This window comes from Fimicolochytrium jonesii (assembly GCF_025526975.1).
Source record: "Fimicolochytrium jonesii strain JEL569 chromosome Unknown EV422scaffold_3, whole genome shotgun sequence".
Lineage (NCBI taxonomy): Eukaryota > Fungi > Chytridiomycota > Chytridiomycetes > Spizellomycetales > Powellomycetaceae > Fimicolochytrium > Fimicolochytrium jonesii.
The window spans coordinates 23,102-40,988 of record NW_026515670.1 but is presented as its reverse complement, the minus strand read 5'-3'; the positions used below and the strand labels follow the sequence as shown (position 1 = coordinate 40,988).

General features: G+C 54.9%; 6 protein-coding genes across 6 annotated transcripts; 4 read left to right on the top strand and 2 right to left on the bottom strand.

Annotated features, from left to right (window-relative positions):
* Positions 1–3: 3 nt before the first annotated feature.
* Positions 4–3,510, top strand: EV422DRAFT_516185 (muniscin domain-containing protein). The gene is made up of 11 exons (XM_053069364.1): positions 4–195; positions 272–366; positions 450–536; positions 597–747; positions 831–893; positions 977–1,019; positions 1,079–1,158; positions 1,233–1,331; positions 1,400–1,743; positions 1,842–1,976; positions 2,068–3,510. The coding sequence occupies exons 1-11, from the start codon at positions 169–171 to the stop codon at positions 3,068–3,070; spliced, it is 2,127 nt and encodes a 708-aa protein (XP_052928488.1). The 5' UTR covers positions 4–168; the 3' UTR covers positions 3,071–3,510.
* A 3,718-nt stretch (positions 3,511–7,228) lies between these two features.
* EV422DRAFT_503597 (uncharacterized protein) lies at positions 7,229–9,087 on the bottom strand (the record flags this gene model as incomplete). Its single annotated transcript, XM_053068356.1, has 4 exons — positions 7,229–7,801; positions 8,031–8,372; positions 8,584–8,731; positions 8,906–9,087. 4 exons carry the CDS (start codon positions 9,085–9,087, stop codon positions 7,229–7,231), a joined length of 1,245 nt encoding a protein of 414 aa, XP_052928487.1.
* Positions 9,088–9,433: 346 nt separating this feature from the next.
* Positions 9,434–9,757, top strand: EV422DRAFT_492354 (uncharacterized protein; the record flags this gene model as incomplete). Its single annotated transcript, XM_053067593.1, has 1 exon — positions 9,434–9,757. One exon carries the CDS (start codon positions 9,434–9,436, stop codon positions 9,755–9,757), a length of 324 nt encoding a protein of 107 aa, XP_052928486.1.
* A 6-nt stretch (positions 9,758–9,763) lies between these two features.
* EV422DRAFT_233334 (uncharacterized protein) lies at positions 9,764–11,194 on the top strand. Its single transcript, XM_053065570.1, has one exon. It carries the CDS (start codon positions 10,050–10,052, stop codon positions 10,833–10,835), a length of 786 nt encoding a protein of 261 aa, XP_052928485.1. The 5' UTR covers positions 9,764–10,049; the 3' UTR covers positions 10,836–11,194.
* A 1-nt stretch (position 11,195) lies between these two features.
* On the top strand, positions 11,196–12,485 carry EV422DRAFT_233335 (uncharacterized protein). Its single transcript, XM_053065571.1, has one exon. It carries the CDS (start codon positions 11,335–11,337, stop codon positions 12,319–12,321), a length of 987 nt encoding a protein of 328 aa, XP_052928484.1. The 5' UTR covers positions 11,196–11,334; the 3' UTR covers positions 12,322–12,485.
* A 1,492-nt stretch (positions 12,486–13,977) lies between these two features.
* EV422DRAFT_233153 (Centromere/kinetochore Zw10-domain-containing protein) lies at positions 13,978–17,678 on the bottom strand. The gene is made up of 15 exons (XM_053065569.1): positions 17,284–17,678; positions 17,169–17,194; positions 16,994–17,096; positions 16,865–16,936; positions 16,720–16,800; positions 16,590–16,664; positions 16,406–16,526; positions 16,092–16,343; positions 15,761–16,015; positions 15,520–15,678; positions 15,241–15,448; positions 14,902–15,166; positions 14,683–14,826; positions 14,322–14,594; positions 13,978–14,224 (listed from the first exon to the last, which is right to left on the bottom strand). The coding sequence occupies exons 1-15, from the start codon at positions 17,413–17,415 to the stop codon at positions 14,084–14,086; spliced, it is 2,307 nt and encodes a 768-aa protein (XP_052928483.1). The 5' UTR covers positions 17,416–17,678; the 3' UTR covers positions 13,978–14,083.
* Between the last annotated feature and the right edge of the window lie 209 nt (positions 17,679–17,887).

Below are 17,887 nucleotides of genomic sequence, written 5' to 3'. Positions count from 1 at the left end.
TCGCCCGCCCCCTTGCGACTGAGTCGTGCACAATTCCGTGGAACTTCCCGCCTCATAGAACGGCTGGCCCGTCACTATAAACGCTACACCCTCTGACTACTCGTTCCTCGACTGAATCGGCCGATCGCCCCCACACTACCACTCCAATCACAAACGCTGTCGGAAAAGATGTCGCGTTACGTCGAGGCTTTCAGCGTAAGTTCCCCACCCATCACGATGGCAGTATGATGTTCTACTGGGAGAGGCATCTAACCTTTTAATATCTGTCTAGCTCGACAAACCAAAAGAGTCCTTCGAAATCGTGCAGCGGAGACTCAAGCGGGCGCAGGGGCTGGATGAAGAGGTTGCGAATTATTTTAGGGACCGGTGCGTGAGCGTCGTTTGGGGGCCTTATAAGGGAATTATGTTCTGAGGATGGAAAGTGGTCTCATACTCCCTGTGAAAAACAGCGCTGCGGTCGAGGAGAAATACGCCAGCGAACTACAAAGACTCGCAAAGAAGCATGTGCTGGCTCCGACGGATAAGGACTTTGTCGGGTGAGTTGCCTTACTCTCCAGGTCTCTCCCACAGAGCGTATGCTCATCCCGACGAAACAGGACATTCACAGAAGTCTGGGACCAGCTCCTCAAATCGATCGTGGAGGTCGCCACGCTGCACTCGACATACGCAAAGGAGGTGTCGGAGAAGATGGAGAAACCGGTTAGGGGGAGGGCGCAGGTTGATGCTGATTGGGCAAAGTTGAAGCAGGTGGGGACGCTGTTACAATACGGGAATTCGGGATGGCGACGTGGGTGTCGGTGACTGATATGGGTATGGTGCGTTTGATGCAGTATGAAGCGGATTTTGGGAGAGCAACGAAGGATTATGAGGATAAGAATATGAAATATCTGAAGGTGAGGACTGGATGCGGCGAAGCGTCTCATCGGAATATGGATCCGGTGATGGTTCGGCTGAATGGTATGGTGATGGTTCACAGGCAGCAGCGAAAGCGAAGAAGGGTGCGGCGTCGGAAAAATCAGGTTTGTGCGGGTTGGCTTATGATGGTCTATCCAAGGCTGACATCGTTGAAATGCATCAGACAAGAAGGTGGCGGATGCCCAAGCCGCGAAAGAGGCTGCACAAGAGCACTGGACGCCTCAGGCGATTCAAGCTTTCGAGGTAGGCATAAGTTGAGATTCCCACATTGCGTGGAAAGCCCTACTCGTACTCAGGCTGACGCGTTTCCGCCGCAGCGATTTCAAACAATGGATGAGTCCCGCCTAGAGTTTCTCAAAGACACAATGTCAAAATACGCAGATCTGGAATCGAAGCATGATGCCAGCAAGAACGCCGTGAGTATGCATGTTCCGACTTGATGCCAAACACTACATCCACTCACGATCGACCGCCCACCCTCCAGATCTCCGACAGCGTCCTTGCAGCCGTAATGTCTTTCGACGTCCCCCATGAAATCGCAACCTTCTGCGCCACCAAAAGCAACAACGACGGGCAGGCACCCGCCGCCATGATCAGCGACGGGGCGAGCTCGACCAACACGTCGCGCAAAAATTCGGTCGTGTTGCCCCCGAACGGGCGGACTTTGTCGAGGGATACGGTTTCGCTGGCGCCTTCGTCGACGAACGGGCCGAACCAGCCGCAGGTGGATGATGAGGGGTATAGTATTCCGGCGACGGGTTCGTCGAGTTTGCCGTGGGATAATCCTGCGAATGGGAATTTGGATGGGGACGATGAGGACAATGCTAGGTGGGTGCGGCCGCTGGTGTGATACGAACGGATTTTCGGGATCGAGCACCGCACTTCCAGGCACACCTGGTTGTTGACGCACTTTCTATGTTGAACAGCCTCGCTAGTCAAAAGATCAAAGTAGCCATCAGGAAAGAGACCATCGTGGAGAGTCCTGAAGACATGAGCAAGGCATTGCGGCAGTTCCAGAATGTCCTTGGTCCGAGTGGGGCTCGGAATGCCGCGAAGCGAGCGTAAGTATTGCGGATGATTCTCGCTGAAATGGGGGGATGGTGCGATACCCTTCTTAAGAGTTCACATCTCTAACAAATATTGTTCCAACAGTTCCCGACGCATATCACTATCCGGTAGCGACAACCCTCCATCATCCGATCCCAAATCCCTAACCACACCTCGCAACTTCTCCAACCTCTCAGAACGAGATCTCGACGTCTGGGGAAGCCTTTCCCCCAACTCAGCCACATCCTCCATCCCTTCTCTCGAACCCACCAAAGGCACGCCAACCGTCGCCACGCCCACGTACACCGGCCCCGTCCGCGTGCGCGTAGCAGTGACGGAGATCGTGAACGCGCTCATCAAAACAGGGCACGTCGAGAAATTGCTCGTGACGGGCGAAGTGCTTTTGTCGTCCGTGTCGGAGCAGGGGCAATTTGTAGACACGGCGGGCATGGAATCGTTCAAGATCCGTGTAGCGAACGCCAACCAGCTCGCGCACCTCGTCCCCAACGACGCGTTCGTCCGTGCCGCGGACCCAGCCCAACCTGATCTGTTCATAGTAGACTGCGCTGCGTTGCGTCGCAGCGCGAGCGAGTCCCTCTCAAGCGTGCCTATCTTCAAATACCAAGTCCGCATCGACGGCGACCCCGCACGTTCCGCCCCGTTACTGGTCAACGCCGTATGGAAATGCGAGCCGACACAGACCTCCTTACTGCTCGCGTACCAGCTCAACGCATCCGCCCCGCTCACAAACCCCACCACCACCACCGCCACACAATCCCCCCTCCTAACCAACATCCGCTTCCTCGTCCCCGTCACAGCCGGCGGCGAAATCAGCACCGTCCGCACCTCACCCACCGGCATCTGGAACCCCGAGCGCAAAGCCATCCTGTGGAAAGTTGGCGACATGGCTGTTGCAAGCGATCAGCCTACGAAACTGCTGGCGAGGATGGATACGACGGAGATGGCGGTGCCGGGGACAGTGATTGTGCAGTTCTCGGCGCCGAGTGCGTCGTTGGGTGCCGTGGGGGTTTTGGTGGAGGCGGGGGAGAGGGTGGAGGTTGTGGAGACGACGAGGGCGTTGTCGGCCGGGAAGTATGGGGCTTCATGAAGGGGGCGGAAAGGTCATACGGGGTGTGCCGCCATTTGTAAACCAAACCTCTCGCAAACCACCTCTCCCTGCAGTTACCCCTGCTCCTCTTGGCCTCGCAAATCCACGCATACTCTTCTCATGTTCTTCATCATTCTCCCCTCCCTCAAGGCGCCTCATAAATCCCCTCGCAAATTCTACCCTGTCTAACATACCGTCTCAACCCCCATAGTCTGTAACTAGATTCCTCGTTTTATCATACCCATACGCGTATCTTTTCCCGGCAGGATTACAGTACTGTACAGTACGTCGGGCCGGAGATGGCTGAAATGGCGGACGTAGAAAGGAGCTCAAAAGCTGTGCAGAATAACCGTGTTATGAGGAGGACGAATGGGTTTGGGCGAAAGCAGAAAGCTGGGCCTTCCTGCGGTACGTTTTTTCCGAGACGAGCAATTTCTATTACTTCTTTTCGTTTTAAGGAGTCCGTCTAAAGATTGAAAACTACCCTAAAGCGTTTCCTTCTGGCGATCATCATCTTCGCCATCCTCAGTTGGTGTGCTCGGGCTTCGCGCTGCGACGTAAGCTTCAACATCGCCATCTCGCGCTGGTGCTCCCGTACTTTAGCGGCCTCCTCGGCTTCGAACGCTATCTGTTTGGCATGCGTCGTTTTGAAGGCCTGATTGTGCGTGAAGGCGTAGTAGGAAGCAAGAACCGCCTTCTGGTCGAACTGGCTCTCTTTGGGTTTGCGGGTTAAGACTTTGTCAACGACACCCCCAACCACGCCAGTGCCGGCCGAGAGGATGTCTTTCCACCCCAAGGGTCCTTGCAGTGCAGGAGAGCAACCGATGGCTGCAGTAGTGGTGGCCACGACTGCAGTCTCTTTCTTGGGCAATCTTTCGGCGAAGTATGAACCCCACGATGCTGCACGTTCCGCCGAGTACGGGGGCGGCCGGCCAGGCGGAAGTGCGTGGTCAACGTCGCCACTGGATCCGTGCTTGATGCTGGCCAACGCATAAGCTCGTCTGTACACCCGCCACCAAAGCCGTGGCAATCACAAAGCCATCCGATTCGAAAGCAGCACAACCAGCATCAGACGGGAACTCAGTCCGTATATCGCTCTTGGCGTTGCTCCCAAGATGTTTGCTGGCAAGGTCACCTCCATGGGCAGCCACAACTACTCCAACACCGCCATCCCCAAAAACGTGCACGGCTCCAACCGCTTCATGGTCAAGGTGCAAAGGGCCGGTTTCGGGTTCCCGCTCGCGCTCTACGACCAGATGCGCACGATTCAGATGAATGTCTCCCAGGAACATGGCTCGGCCAGTTATACCCGGCTGTGGGAGAAGGTCCGCTCGGAGGAGACGTGGCAGGGGCTGAAGGTGTACCTGTGGGCGACGAGGGAGGGGGGTTGGGGATCTTGCTGGATGAGTGTCCGAATCAGCGGCAGAGCTGGTAGTGTGGGGCCGCACTTGTAGCGATTTTCGGGGCTCAAAGCTCGTCTCTCTGGGTGGCACAAGATATCGAGAGTGGGCACACAGCGTGGGGTGAAGGTTTGCGATTGCCTGGGAGTTTTCCGTTCATCGCACGGCACCCCTTCGATTTCCATGCACTTGCGGCAGGCGTATCTAGATCCCATTTCCTTAGTATAGTACTTGAAAAACTCCTGATGCGGTGTGATGTATTTGTACTGCAGAAGGAGCGTTAGGCCCGCGTAGATCCAACCGTAGAGTTTAGTAGCTGGATATGTAACGGCAAGTTGGATTGATCATCAGATTTGTTCTGTTGGAGGGCTGCCGCCGAGGCGCTCGTCCATCAAGCCCTCATCAAAAACGCGTGGGCGGAGTTTGCTTGTTGCATCACGCGCCGGCGTGGGTTATTTACCACACTCCGACTTTCTCGAAATCGAATTGGGCAACATTTTGACAGGATCTACTCTCCGAATTATCGAAAAAGACAAAGGTACGACACTATGCTCTCATAAGAGGACGACTCTCCTCTCCGTCATGCAACAACGAAGCACTCAAACTCACTCGCCTCGACGACGCACCCCACCGGACTTCAAAGAAGCGAACTACACGCGGAAACACCACAACCAGATCACCAAATGTCCAAGCTCGTCCAACCCGCAGGATCTATCACGGCACCCAATCAAACCGACTCCGGAAAAGCCGCCGTCGATGAAACAAAGCTTCACATCGACAGACCCGCTGACGAGGATGCCTGTGCGCGACGGATCGTGGATCTTATTCCGGGGCAGGTTGTCGATAAACAACACGAAATGGTCCGAACGGTTGGTCAAGAGGGTGTTACGGGCTAGACTTGAGCAGAAAACAGTTGGAATAGACCCTGGAGGATTCCAAATACTCCATGCAGGCCGAGATGGTTCACGTTGGTATAGCCGCGACTTCAGCGCCGGCGTTCCCGCGACAGAGAGTTGGCGGTTGAAAGTCGAAGCGCATCGATATCCGGCGAGGGAGGGAGGAGTTTCTCATCGTCGCAGGATTCCTGCTCACTACCCTTCCCGGGATATTTAGTGCGCATCCGTGGATTGGAAGAGAGTCATCGAGTTTGAATCACTTCGATGGAACCGAGGAAAGGATAGATACATACACCCCTGGCGCCACTGGAACCAGTGTCTGTTTTCGACATATGGACTGCGTGCGTTGCTCATTCGACCGGTCGCCAGGTTGGTTGTGCTTCATCGCAGGGTTCGGGTATGTCAGGAGCTTGCAGTGCAATCCGTCGCCGTTTAAAGCGTCGCGCTGAAATATAGGAACTGAGAGATTTGGAACGACACGGGATCGATAGCGCTGATTTTGTTGGGGGTTTGAATTTAGGGAGTGGCGGCGGCCAACATGCAAACGGGTTTACCGTTCTCACAGTCTCACGTAGTGGAACACTGGTGAGGCAGCGGGAGGGCAAGAGCATATGACGGGGCAGAGGGAAGTAGCCTCCGGGACGGAGGCTGTGGAGAGTCTAGACAGGTGCAAAAGGACGTTCGAAGACAGACATACTTGTAAACCAGCTCGGGGATCATACACCACACCCTTCCGGCCTGTGGCGGAAACGTGCGAGGCGTGAGATCTCATCGCCAGGTACGTGCTATAATCCACGTTGGGACGTTGACGGCCCCGTATCAGCCCCGTAGTGCGAACGGCGGCTTCACCCTGCCACACACTCCGTTCCGTGTCCTGCCCGTGACATCCTATCCTAATTTTCCTTGAACGGCTTCACCTTCACCATCCACTTGGTTGGTCCCGGCGAAGAAGACAAATCTACAGGAGCTTGATGCACGCGATCGGTGATGTCTGCCAAACGCGAACTGTGCGCGTCGGTCGTTCATTGCTGACTGAGCGCACTTTCACGGAGCGAAGTCCGATTTCGGACGTCCCTGCACATCCACGCACACATGTACAGTATGTATGCGGCCATTGTCGGGCAGCAGAAAAAACGAGCACCGAGCATGGGACCGGAATGCTACCGTGTGGAAAGCAACAACGAGCCAAATATCCCCATTTGGATGTTCGTCGGTCTTTTGCTCGCATATTTGCTGGTGAGATGCAGCCTTTGGCGTCGGTTTGGGACGCAGAGGGGGTTATATATTATAGGGAAAACCAAAAAACAGAGGACATTGACAACCGCGGCGCTTTGCCAAGTGTCCGCCACCCCTTTGGATGCCGGGCAACCAGCCAATCTAGAACATTTCATGCCAATGGGCTGCTCCAACTGTATCTATGCAACATGAGAGAATCAATACCGTACATCGTCTGGTGTCAAGGCCAACGGCGTAGAGATTCAATATGCAAAGCGAACATAGACGAGTTTTTTTTCGTGGGATGTTGGTTGCATTGATTGTATTGCGAATACATGCAGGGGATGATCAACATCACTGGAAGACTATCATTCGGACTCCCATTCAAAGACGATACACTCGTAATTTGCTACATTCGGCAACGGTTGCGATACTTCGCAAATGAATAATTACTAGGTGGGCAAGGTCGTCTCGGCGGAAGGGTGGAAATCTGGGGATGGACTATCTAATGAACGGGCTCGCCCAAGACGAGTCGGCTCCTCGAGCCGATACACTGCACCCTGATCTGCATATCCGACCCATCACTTTCGTTCCATTTCTTCCTTTCGTTATGCGTCATGCGCGACAGACAAGACGACACCCCAATCTTAAATCTCGTCATCATCGAACTCCCTCTGCCTCACAACCCTCTTCCGCTCCTTCGCATGTCTCACGGCGACAACCATAACATCCGTCGGCGCATTCTCCACGACAAACCCAGCAACGCTCCCAAAGCACACGGCGCTAGTAACGGACCACGGTCCCGAGGGCATCACATAATGCACCTTGGGCTGCTCGCCGGTGCCGATGATCAGATGCTTCACATTGTGTCGCTTGATGTACTGCAAGATCAGTGTGCCGGCCGGGGACGCATACGACGGGGGCGGGCTCGATGATCGGGACGGAGACGAGCGGGTGGAAGATGTTCGGACAGGCGGTGGAGTCTGGGTACGCGTTGTGTGGAGGGGCAGGTCCGTAGAGGAGGAAGATGGGGAGAGCGCGGCGGTTGTGGAGGAGGCGAGGGAGGTGAGGGTGTTGACGAGGTTGGTGGTAGAGAAGGTGGCGGTGGAGGATTGGGAGGTGGGGAGGGCGGCGACGTGGAGGGAGACGCGGACGGTGTGGTGGAGATGTGGGAAGGATTCTTTCACGGCGTTGATTAGACTGCTTAGCCGTTTGATCAGCTGTGGGTGTAAATAAGAGATGGAGTTTGAGTTTGGCATCAACATCTTTCATCGAGCCACCCAGCAACCATCAACCATCATCAACCACCACCATGGAAAAATGTTGGAGAATGGACGTGGGAATTCTGATTTCTGATTTCCGAATTCTGGGCGTGGGTGAGGGGGAGTATTGCGCCTTTGCCGCAATGTGGTGCTCGCTTCCCTCGCTGAGGCTCGCTAAGATACTCACATGAACCTCATCCTTCGCCTCCTGAGCCGCCGCAAAAACATTCAAATGGTCACCCGGCCTGAGAACCGCCCTATAGCAATACTTCAAAGCATTGACGCTCGCCGGCGACTCGTCCATGGCCAAGTGCGGGGCATACTCGTTAACGATTGCGCCGGCCATGTTCGCGGTCGCAGCGGGAGTCGCAGGGGAAAGTAGGGGAGCCGAGTGGGGGTGCTGTCCTTGCTGGATGAGTTGGTGTTGCTGTTGGAGGGCTGCGGTGTGGAGGGGGTGGAGTTGGGGAGCGGGACTGGGAAGGTCGAGGTGATGTGCGCGGCCTTTTTCGATGTAGATTGTGTCCATCCTCTGGTGGTGGTGGGGTTATTGAGAGGGCTTGCACGATACGAGACGGAAAGAAAGACGGTGACGAAGCTGACTGGAGTGTATGTTTGAAATCGCAAGAGAGCTCCGCCAATGGCTGAGCAGGGATTCTTTTCCCAGGCGGCGTTCTCGCATGGACGGTCTGGGTCTGTTCTTCTCAGACGCGAAGGTTCGCCGCCCGTAAATTATCCCGTACCACATGCGGCAACCACCCGCTCGCAGGACACATATTACTACCACACAGCAGGCGGGTGTTGCTCTCATCACTCTCCAAGGTCATAGAACCGGCTGCTGGGAGCAGTGGGTCTCCGGTTCTCCCGTGCGTAGTGGATGTAGACGCATGACTGCTCATTTCACACAGACACCGCTCTTGTCCCGGAGATGAGCATCTCATGTCGGCTGCTCTCTGGGTCTGGGAATTGGCCGATACGGAGGTCTTTTCACGCTAATGACGAAAGGACCCTGGACAGAGCTGTTTCGCAGAGAAATGCGACAGCTGCACGATGTCAAGCACCCACCCCTTCATGCCATCAGGTAGGTCCGGATGTCTACACTGCTTCGGTCCATACCGCACCATCGTTGCTTCGGTGTTTTTGTGCTGTCTTTTGCGGATTCTTCGTGTTGGAAGCTTCCTGGGAACTACAAGGATGTGCTCCGCCGGCGGCTGGGGCGGGTACTCCGTCCCAACGGTTACGCCCATCGACGGAGGACAGGCGGACCAGCGGAGGTGCATATATTCGAACCACGGAAGCGCCCGCCTCTGATCATCAAACGCGGCAGACTGAGAGAGACGCGCGCCGCTGACAAAACAGTGCGGAGTTGGGTGGACTGGTATAATAACCCCCCCGTGGACTGGTGAACTGGGCTGCTGGCGGGGCGCTGGGCATACATACAGCATGCCAGCTTGAGCGAGGCCGTCCCTCCTTCCTGCACCCAAAAGGACAAGGAAAACCAGCAGACAGACAGCTCCCGCAAAACCGATACATCCTTCCCCTCTACCCGAACCACCCACCACCTCCAACCCGCGCTCAAGGCCCAAAAAAAAAATGATAACAATCCACGTCAACCTCCGCACCACCCCCGCGCACATCGCCTCCCTCAGCTACCGCCTCGCCCTCGCCTCGCAAACCTACATGCGCGACGCGGGCACGCTCTCGTGGACGGTCCACCAGAGCGCGTCCGACCCCACATCCTTCATGATCGTCGAGATGTTTGCGGATGAGGCCGCGAAGGGAGTGCATATCGCCAACCCGTTTTTCAAGGAGCAGGATGAGATTGTGAAGCCGTGGTTGGTCGCGTTTGAGTTGACGGAGTGGAGGGGGGTTGAGGGCGGGTGGGTGCCGACCGAGCCCAAGGATTTGAAGAAGTAAGCTGAGGGGTGGTGGTGCAGAGCAGAGGCGTGGGAAAACGGGCGAGTTGACGGACATTCGTCGTTGAGGAGCGCCGGAATAGTCGCACAGCTGTAGGGCTACTGCGATGTTCACAGGGGGATAAAAAGGTTACACCGCCGAATACACCGTATACGTATGTATAGCTCGGATGTATCGCCCGGCAACCCCTTCCATGTACAGACGGAAGATACCATTGTTTGGATAGAATACTACAGAGGCATTCGCGACATAGTGTATCGCTACGACTCAGCAGATTTCGGCGGGCGTCACGATGGAAGATGGATGTTGCTCGCGCAAACTCATCGATCTGCCCAATCGATATCGCCGGGATGGAATTTTGCTGGATGCTCGGTCTTGCACTTCATTAAACTTGAAGCTCCAGGGAGCCTCCGACGGCGCATACTGTGTGATCGCTAAACAACCTCGCAGCGCGCCTCTCACAACAATAAGAATGGTACTGGTTCGGTTGCCATGCATTGCCAGTTGGGATGGGATCGAACTTCGAATATCGGTACTCCCACTCCGGCGGCCGGCCCTGCCACATTTATTATTGATGCTGACAGTTCTGCCGATCGACCGCTCTATGTCCACACCCCCTCTGTTTCAAGAATTTTCGCGTTCGGGCCCCCCCGCTCTCCGTGCCCGCCTCTTTCAATTTATCCTTGGACAAGTTGAATCAGTCCATGATAATGCGTTTCAAGAGGTCCTTGCCGTTCTCGTGGCCGTGAGAAATAAGTGTGGCTTGGCTTCCGGCGCCAACGGGTCCAAGTTCCAACCCCAACGCACGCCCAACTCACGATCCTGGGAATCTTGCATTATTGTGTGCATAACTCCGACAGCCCCAACCAGCCTCCGCACTCCCACGTTCCCATTGGGCCAACCCGCTGGCAGGCCAAAATTTGCGTTGATGGGTCTCCACGGCGAACAACATCCAATAAAATGGAGGAAGAAACTTACCTCCGTGTTGCGCTCGCTGCCCAGAGGTGATCATCCGCACCCCCCAGCCCGTCACTTGCTGATCGGCACTACATGGGGAGCGGCCGTCCGCGTGTCTTGAGATCCATATCTCAACCGGGAATCTTCAAAGGGAAGTAGTAATGGGGGTGTGACCGGATTGTGCTCTTCAAATTCGCTCTGAGGGTTGTTCTTGTAGGGGGCTGGATTCAGAGTGCTTTTTTTCTGGGATGGCGGATCCGAGCCGTGGGGCGAATATTCTCCGACGCCCAGGCGAGGGTCAACCACAGTTTGGGATCCGGGTGGTATCGAAGGGGAAGCCTCACGCTCGGAGGGCGAGAATGGTAATAGAGCTGTAGGAGTGTGAAAAAAAGCCCGCCCTCCCAGCGCCTGCTATTTCGGGGCAGCGGCTGCTATAATAGGACTAGCAACGCGTGTATAAAGAAAGCCTCCCGCCGTGCGTGCGCCCCCCTCGTCTGCCCCTCCTTTCGACGCTTTCGTATATAAACTCCAGGTGGCCCACCTTTCGTCGTCGTCGTCCTACTCTAGAACAGCAGATTTCTTGCCCACTCCCTCATAACACAGACAGAAATCCCATCACCATGCGTATCGCATTCGCTACCTCCCTCCTCGTCGTCGCGGCTTCGTCCGTCTTTGCTCAGGACCCAAGCAGCTCGGCTGCTGCTCCCGCCGCAACAAGCTCCGCTGCTGCTCCCGCCGCCTCCTCGGCTGCCCCGGCTGCCCCAGCTGCCCCAGCTGCCCCAATCGTCGTACCCCACACCGTTATCCCCCATGTCGAGTGCGGTGCCGATGTTCTCGTCGACGACTTCAAGAAGTCCAACTACACCACCCTTCCTGGAGAGACGGCCCCTCTCCGCTACTTGAACTTGTTGGGGGGCGACTACGGTCAAGGACCAGACCCGACCAAGTCCCTGAACTTCACCATCGACACCGCTACCGGCATCAACCACATCACATCGACGGAACTCAAGAACGCGAAGGGCGAGACCAACTTCTTCTTTGCCAAGTTCGACTGGGGAGCATGCTTTGACCTGACCAACTTCTTCGCCGTCGCGTTCGACCTCAAGGGACCCCCTGGCGGAACCTTCACCCTCACCTTGACCCAGAAGAGCGCCGACTGTCAGACCCGATTACCCGACGACTCCACCTACATCCCCATCACCGACTATACCGTCGTCGACGGCACGACCCGTCCCGTCATCATTCCCTTCGTAGACTTTAAGACCAACGTCGTCGGCAAAGCCTTCGACTTTGTCCACTTGAAGGACTGGACTTTGAACGGCTTCTCACCCCAGGGCTCCGTCTGGGAAATGACCAACCTGAGGTTAATCCGCGCCTGCAAGGACAACGGTCCTTACGGCAAGAACGTCACCGTCGGCACCACCGGCCCCACCAAGAAGGCGACTGTCACCCCCGGCACCGGCACAACCGGAACAACCGGAGGTGTTGCTGCCCCTGGCGCATCCGGCACAACCCCCGCCGACGCCAAGTCCTCCGCTGGCAAGGCCCTCTACGGCATTGGCACCATCATCGCTGGAGCCCTCGCTGCGTTCATCGGAGCTATTTAAGCGAAACCCCCCCTCACTTCAATTAGCGCCTTCACACACACACACACACGCACACACACATTCGCCTGCGTATTCACCACTCGCTTTATTCCCCACCCTACGCAACCCACCACCCATCACCAGCATACATCCATCGCGCATTTGGCTCGTTTTAGTATTAGGGTAGTTCAGCGACGCAGACACTTTGAGAATCCGCGAAAATGCCTCTGGGGGAGGGGGGAATAGAGGTCCCGACATTCTTGTCATACTATACATCCCGCAATTTTGTAATCCCTTCCTCCTTATAGCCCCCCGCCCAACCTCATCAGAAAAGCATATAACGGAATAGATGATTTTCCTGTTCAAGTTTTTAATACTTTGTTGCTGGCCGCCGCATTTTGCTGCTTCTATCTTGGCGATATTTGCCGTGTTGTTGTTGTCTGTTCATTTTCTTTTCGTTGGATGCGCCAAGAAACGCATTTTGCTTGCGGCTCAGTCAACGGGGGCGCAGTCGTGGCTGGATGTGGCGCGTTGCAAGCATGTTCTCCAGTCGCCTTGCCCACGTGAGCCCACGTGGAAGCGGCGCACATCCCAACAACTCTGAGAAACTCACCACCACCGAACTGCTCGTTTGAAGGACAGATCTGGACAGATCGCTGCCTGCAGTCCACGCCAACCGTCTCCGTCGATCCCTGAGGCATGACGATGCGTTTCTCCACCCGCGTCACGTCCGAATTCAGGTAGATCCGCACCGCGATGTACTGTAGCCACCCCCGCTCCCATCGGGGCCGAGCAGTCTGTCCATCGCCATCGACATGAGGGTTCAAAGGCCCGCCTCGCCTGGCGCGGATCGCAGGAAAAGGATGCGTCCGTGCACCCATCGATGCGCCCCCTTTTGCCCGTTTTGGGCAGTTGATCCCCCCGGCCGCATTGAGCTCGCCGGGAAACGGTGAGAGGCCGGGTCTCGCGATCGCGCAATGAGATCGTGCGCATTCGGCTTCTGAAGAGACCCGGCTATGATGACCGCGAATGTGGGGCGAGCATTTTCAGGTCTTGCCGATGTGACGGTGGTGTCGGCAGTCATGACGGGCAATGGTTTATGGATCTTACCGCTCCTTGACGGGGGAGATTTCGAACATGAAGTCCAGACAGGGAGGCGGGGAACTCGCGGATGATCTGCGACTAAGAAGCAAAGCCGGATATTGCTTCCCGCACATCACTGCAAAGGGCGAGTCGCCGGATACGGGGTGGGTTGTCACGAGCGGGAGGGCTCGCCTACCTGTACCCCCCGATCTGCTGGCGGCAGTGATGAAGCAGCTCATCCTGCGGCCTAGCATTTTGCAGATACGCCCAGCGGCGTGCTGTACATGTACACAGGACGGAGAGAACTCCGTATCGTGAGAGAACCCCGGGGGAAGCACAAAGTAGGGAAAAAGTGTGCGAGAAACAGAAAAGAGCGCCCGCCCGGATGTGACTGAGTGGAAGGTGGAAAAGCATGGACTGGATGAAACATCTCTTACGGGGACGAGATGATAGGACGTGTACGCGCAGGGGGGCGGGCATATGGGCATGGAAGATTATGAAAGACATGGAACGAAAAAGAGAATGGGCCTGTCGTGCTGGTGGGGACAAGGAGAATCCGCTGCAACTCTACGCCGTACTGATTTACTATGATACGTCCCCAGATTCGGAGGGGCGAAGTGGCGGAAATCCCGACACCTCAAAGGGTGTGGTTGTCATGGAGTCCTAATACTACGTCTGCTACATGTCAGTTACATGCACTTCAACTCATTTCCAACGTCGCTCCCGCGGCCTGCAGTGCTGCTGTCACGCGTTGCAGCACGGTCGCCGCGGGTTGCGTGTCCAAGAGCTGCACAATCTCGCGGGTGGGTTCCCAGAGCGGGACGTATTTCGGGATAGGCGCCTGAAATTCAGAGAACCGATTGAGTGCAAAAGCCCGGATGTAACGACCATCGTCTTGATCCCAATGCTCCCTCGTCTACCGACAGACAAACACATACCTTCTCAACCGTCTTCGCCTTCCCCGCCCCTGAAACAGTCTCAAAATACTGTTCGGTCTTGTCAATTAGCGATAGCAGGTATCGCAGCTGATGGGCTTCCTGTCTTGTCCACGCAACCTCCGGAGCATCGTCGTTTGCTTTCGTATCCGCTGATGATGGTGAAGTTGAAGACTGGGGATATGAGAGTTTGGCTAGTTCTTTGAGGAGACCGTGCAGGAGGACGTTGAGGAGCAGGCCGATGGATTGGAAGTAGAGACGACTGGCCATGATTGGCTGGAAACAGACATTGTTTTAGCGACGGAATATGTGTCGGATTCGCCCGTCGCAATGGGCCAGGGGGAACGGAAGCAGGACATCTCACCTTCCAGGCTTTGGATAGCGTTTGCAGATGGTACAGAGTGGCCTTGATGGCTTCTTCAACGGTTTCACAACGTTCGTCGTCGCCGAGGTTGTGGAATCCTTGCGCGTCGGCCACTTTGGCAAGCAGTATGTCTCGTTGTTTTCGCTGGTTTTGTGGAGGAGTAAAGTAACACAGGTTAGTCCTTCAGCCGCGACGGTCACTATCCGATGTTGTACATACCATCTGGTTCCTGAAATACCCCTCGCCCATCTTCCTAAAGCTCGGCACAAGATCCACAAAGGTCCCCATCTCCGTCAACGGGTACGGCAGGTTCTTATGGTACCTGTATCCCAGGATCAACAGATGGAAGGATATGTACTCGCAGTCGTTGTGGAACAGCATGGTCCTCCCCGGATCGTTTTCGAGCGAGTCGGCGTGATGCACGGGCAAAATGGCACGATAAGCGTCGAAGATATCTCGGGCGCAGTAGAAGGCGTTCAGTTTGCTGTAATTGAGGCAGTGTAGAAATCAGCGAAAAGCACTTTCAGCTCTTTCAAAAAGTATCCTCTGAGCACATACGCAGCATCCGGCGCATCAGTGACCTCCTCGAGAGTCTGGATTGCGAGCTCGACGATTGTCTGCGCTTGAACGCTCACGTGGCAGGTAGGGAACTTGAAATCCATATCAGGAATCTCAAGTCCATCTTTCTGGCCTCCTTTGCCGTTCGGATTGCTACCGCTTGTTTGTTCTTTGGCTGCCTTCGTCTCGGACGTTGTCGCAAAGATATCTCCTATATGGTGTCGAATCATTTTGTATCGACCCTTGGAGTCGCGCTCAATGTCGATATTGTTAACGCACCTTTCTCCAATGGGCCGGGAACCTGGACCGTATTCCGATCATCACTCTCTAGCACGTCTCGTACCAGAACCAAAAGCTCGGACCGTTGTTTATGTGCATAGTGTCGCTGGATTTTAGCAACAAACTGTACGAGCGGGTTCTTATCGTCCTCAAAGTAGCCTGATTGATATCCATGATTTCCTCCATCAACTTGGATCCAATTGCGCTCTGTTAAAGCTTGGCGATATTATCGGTTCCTCACCTAGATTCCTCATTCCCTGATCAAAACCCTGAACATCCTCCACCAAAGTAGCATATTCATCAAATGCGGCCTGGTTATCAGGTATTGACCTGGTAAGGCAGGAACGGACCAGCTCGTCGCATAAATCATGCCCCCATATCTTGGCAAACACCCGAAAGGCATCATATGAGTGCTCGGATGAAAGCGGAGCGCTCAACACGTCCTCTTTCAGTGCTTGGGCCAGTTTCAGCACGCTGGCTAGTATTCTGGATACGGCTAGAAGCATGGAAGAGAGTTAGATACTGCAGATGCGAAACCTGTCGTCCACCCGGGGCGCCAACCAGTCACATACTTTTTCGATCATGTTTAGTGTCTACCTCATGTAAAGATTTCGGCGTGAATCCCACCCGAATGCTCAACGCTATCCTTGTCCGCGTCACATTGATGTCTTCGGATGGATGATTGATGATGTGGGTAACAATCGTTGAGATGAGCCGCTTCGACAACCGCCGTATTGCAGAGTCCAAAGTGCCCATCCGCTCCATAGCCACGAGGACATCGTATGACTTTATTGGACTGTCGAAGTAGTTCTGTCCAATTGTAGCTGTCAATTAACAAGAGCATAAGTCAAGCATACACGGACATTTGAATGGAAAAACATCTTACCGAGCAAGCGAGTGGCAGCTCGCAACTCGCAACCATCGGCCCCACTAGTCAAGACAAAGGCGGCTACGAACAGCTCTTGCAACTTTTGTTGAAGATGTGAGCTTTTTGAGATGACTTGCATCTGTATGCCAGCTCAGCCTGTGTTTACCACGTCAAAGTACACAAGGACGTCCATCAGGCATACCTTCACTGCTTTCACGATATCAGGCGGACAACCGCATCTTTTTGCGAACCGATCAACGGTCTCCAGCAATCTGGTCTTTGCAATTGTGGATTAGTGTCATCCAAACCCAACAACCATCAGGACAACTTACCATCTCTACTATCGAGTCGGCCGCGCTGACAAACTCGCCCGTATCGACAAGCTGATCCATGCCTTGAATCTCTGCATGTATCTACAGTGGCCGTTTAGGACATCGGCATCAACGATTTACACTGGGCCACCAAGTGCGTCCTCACTTTCGTCAGAGCCTCCAAGAATGTGATTGTATCTCCCATCAGCTCGTTTTCTCGTTTTGCATGCAGGTTAGTCTGCTCACAGACATGAGTTATCAACAACATCAAGTTTTGGAGCCAGCTTCTGCTCACCTTCTCAGGCGGCCCCATCTCCTCCAGCTGGTCGCGTACAGATGCTATATCATCGCGCAAATCGATGCGATGTTGATATGAAGTCGTGAAGTCTTTGTAGAAGCTGAAGACAATCATGATCCTTAGCTAAAAGGCACTGCGATCCGTCGGTCGGTGCCCATTTTCAGTGGCCTACCTCGTCAGCACGAGCAGGACTTGGCTCTAAGTTGCGCAAGATGGTTAGACTGACCAGCGCATGGGGAAGACACGAAGTAAAGTGCAAATCAGAAAATGCCGCATCAGCGTCATACCTTCAGCGTATCCAACAAGGACCTCACAGAAACCTCCTCGCCTTCCTTCTCGTCCGCTTGAAGTCTCATGTACAAAGACTGTCGCCGCCGGCGAGACGGTGCCGGGGCATCGGCCGCATGTCCTGCCAGCATCTCGAAATGTTGTTGGCTGGGAGAAGTTTCGGTCTCACCGACGCTGACACGTTCTCTGCTCTACTGCAACCAGGCGACAGTATGTCTCTATCCTGTGTGTGAGCTCTGTATGTGCTGTAAAGTTGGGCACAGCAGCTTCTTGTGCCAGCGACCAAATGGGACGAATGTCGCCAAGTCTGCTTCGTTCGGACAAGCCTCGTTTCCGCGTCGGCATCATGACATTTGAGCAGCCCGCGGGTGCCATGGGAATGCAAGAGGTCAGCATGCAAGCTATCCCACGTTTCTTCCACAGAAAGAGGTGCATGGCCACGATGCTCGAGCATAGTTGTATCCCCGCGACGCAGCTGGAAAAGGCCAGGGTGATAATGATATGCAAACTCGGATGTTTATTTGTGCCTTTCCGAGAACTCATCTCGTGCTGCCATATATATACAATAGCGGAGGATTTGCAGGTTCATAAGGAGGCGACTAG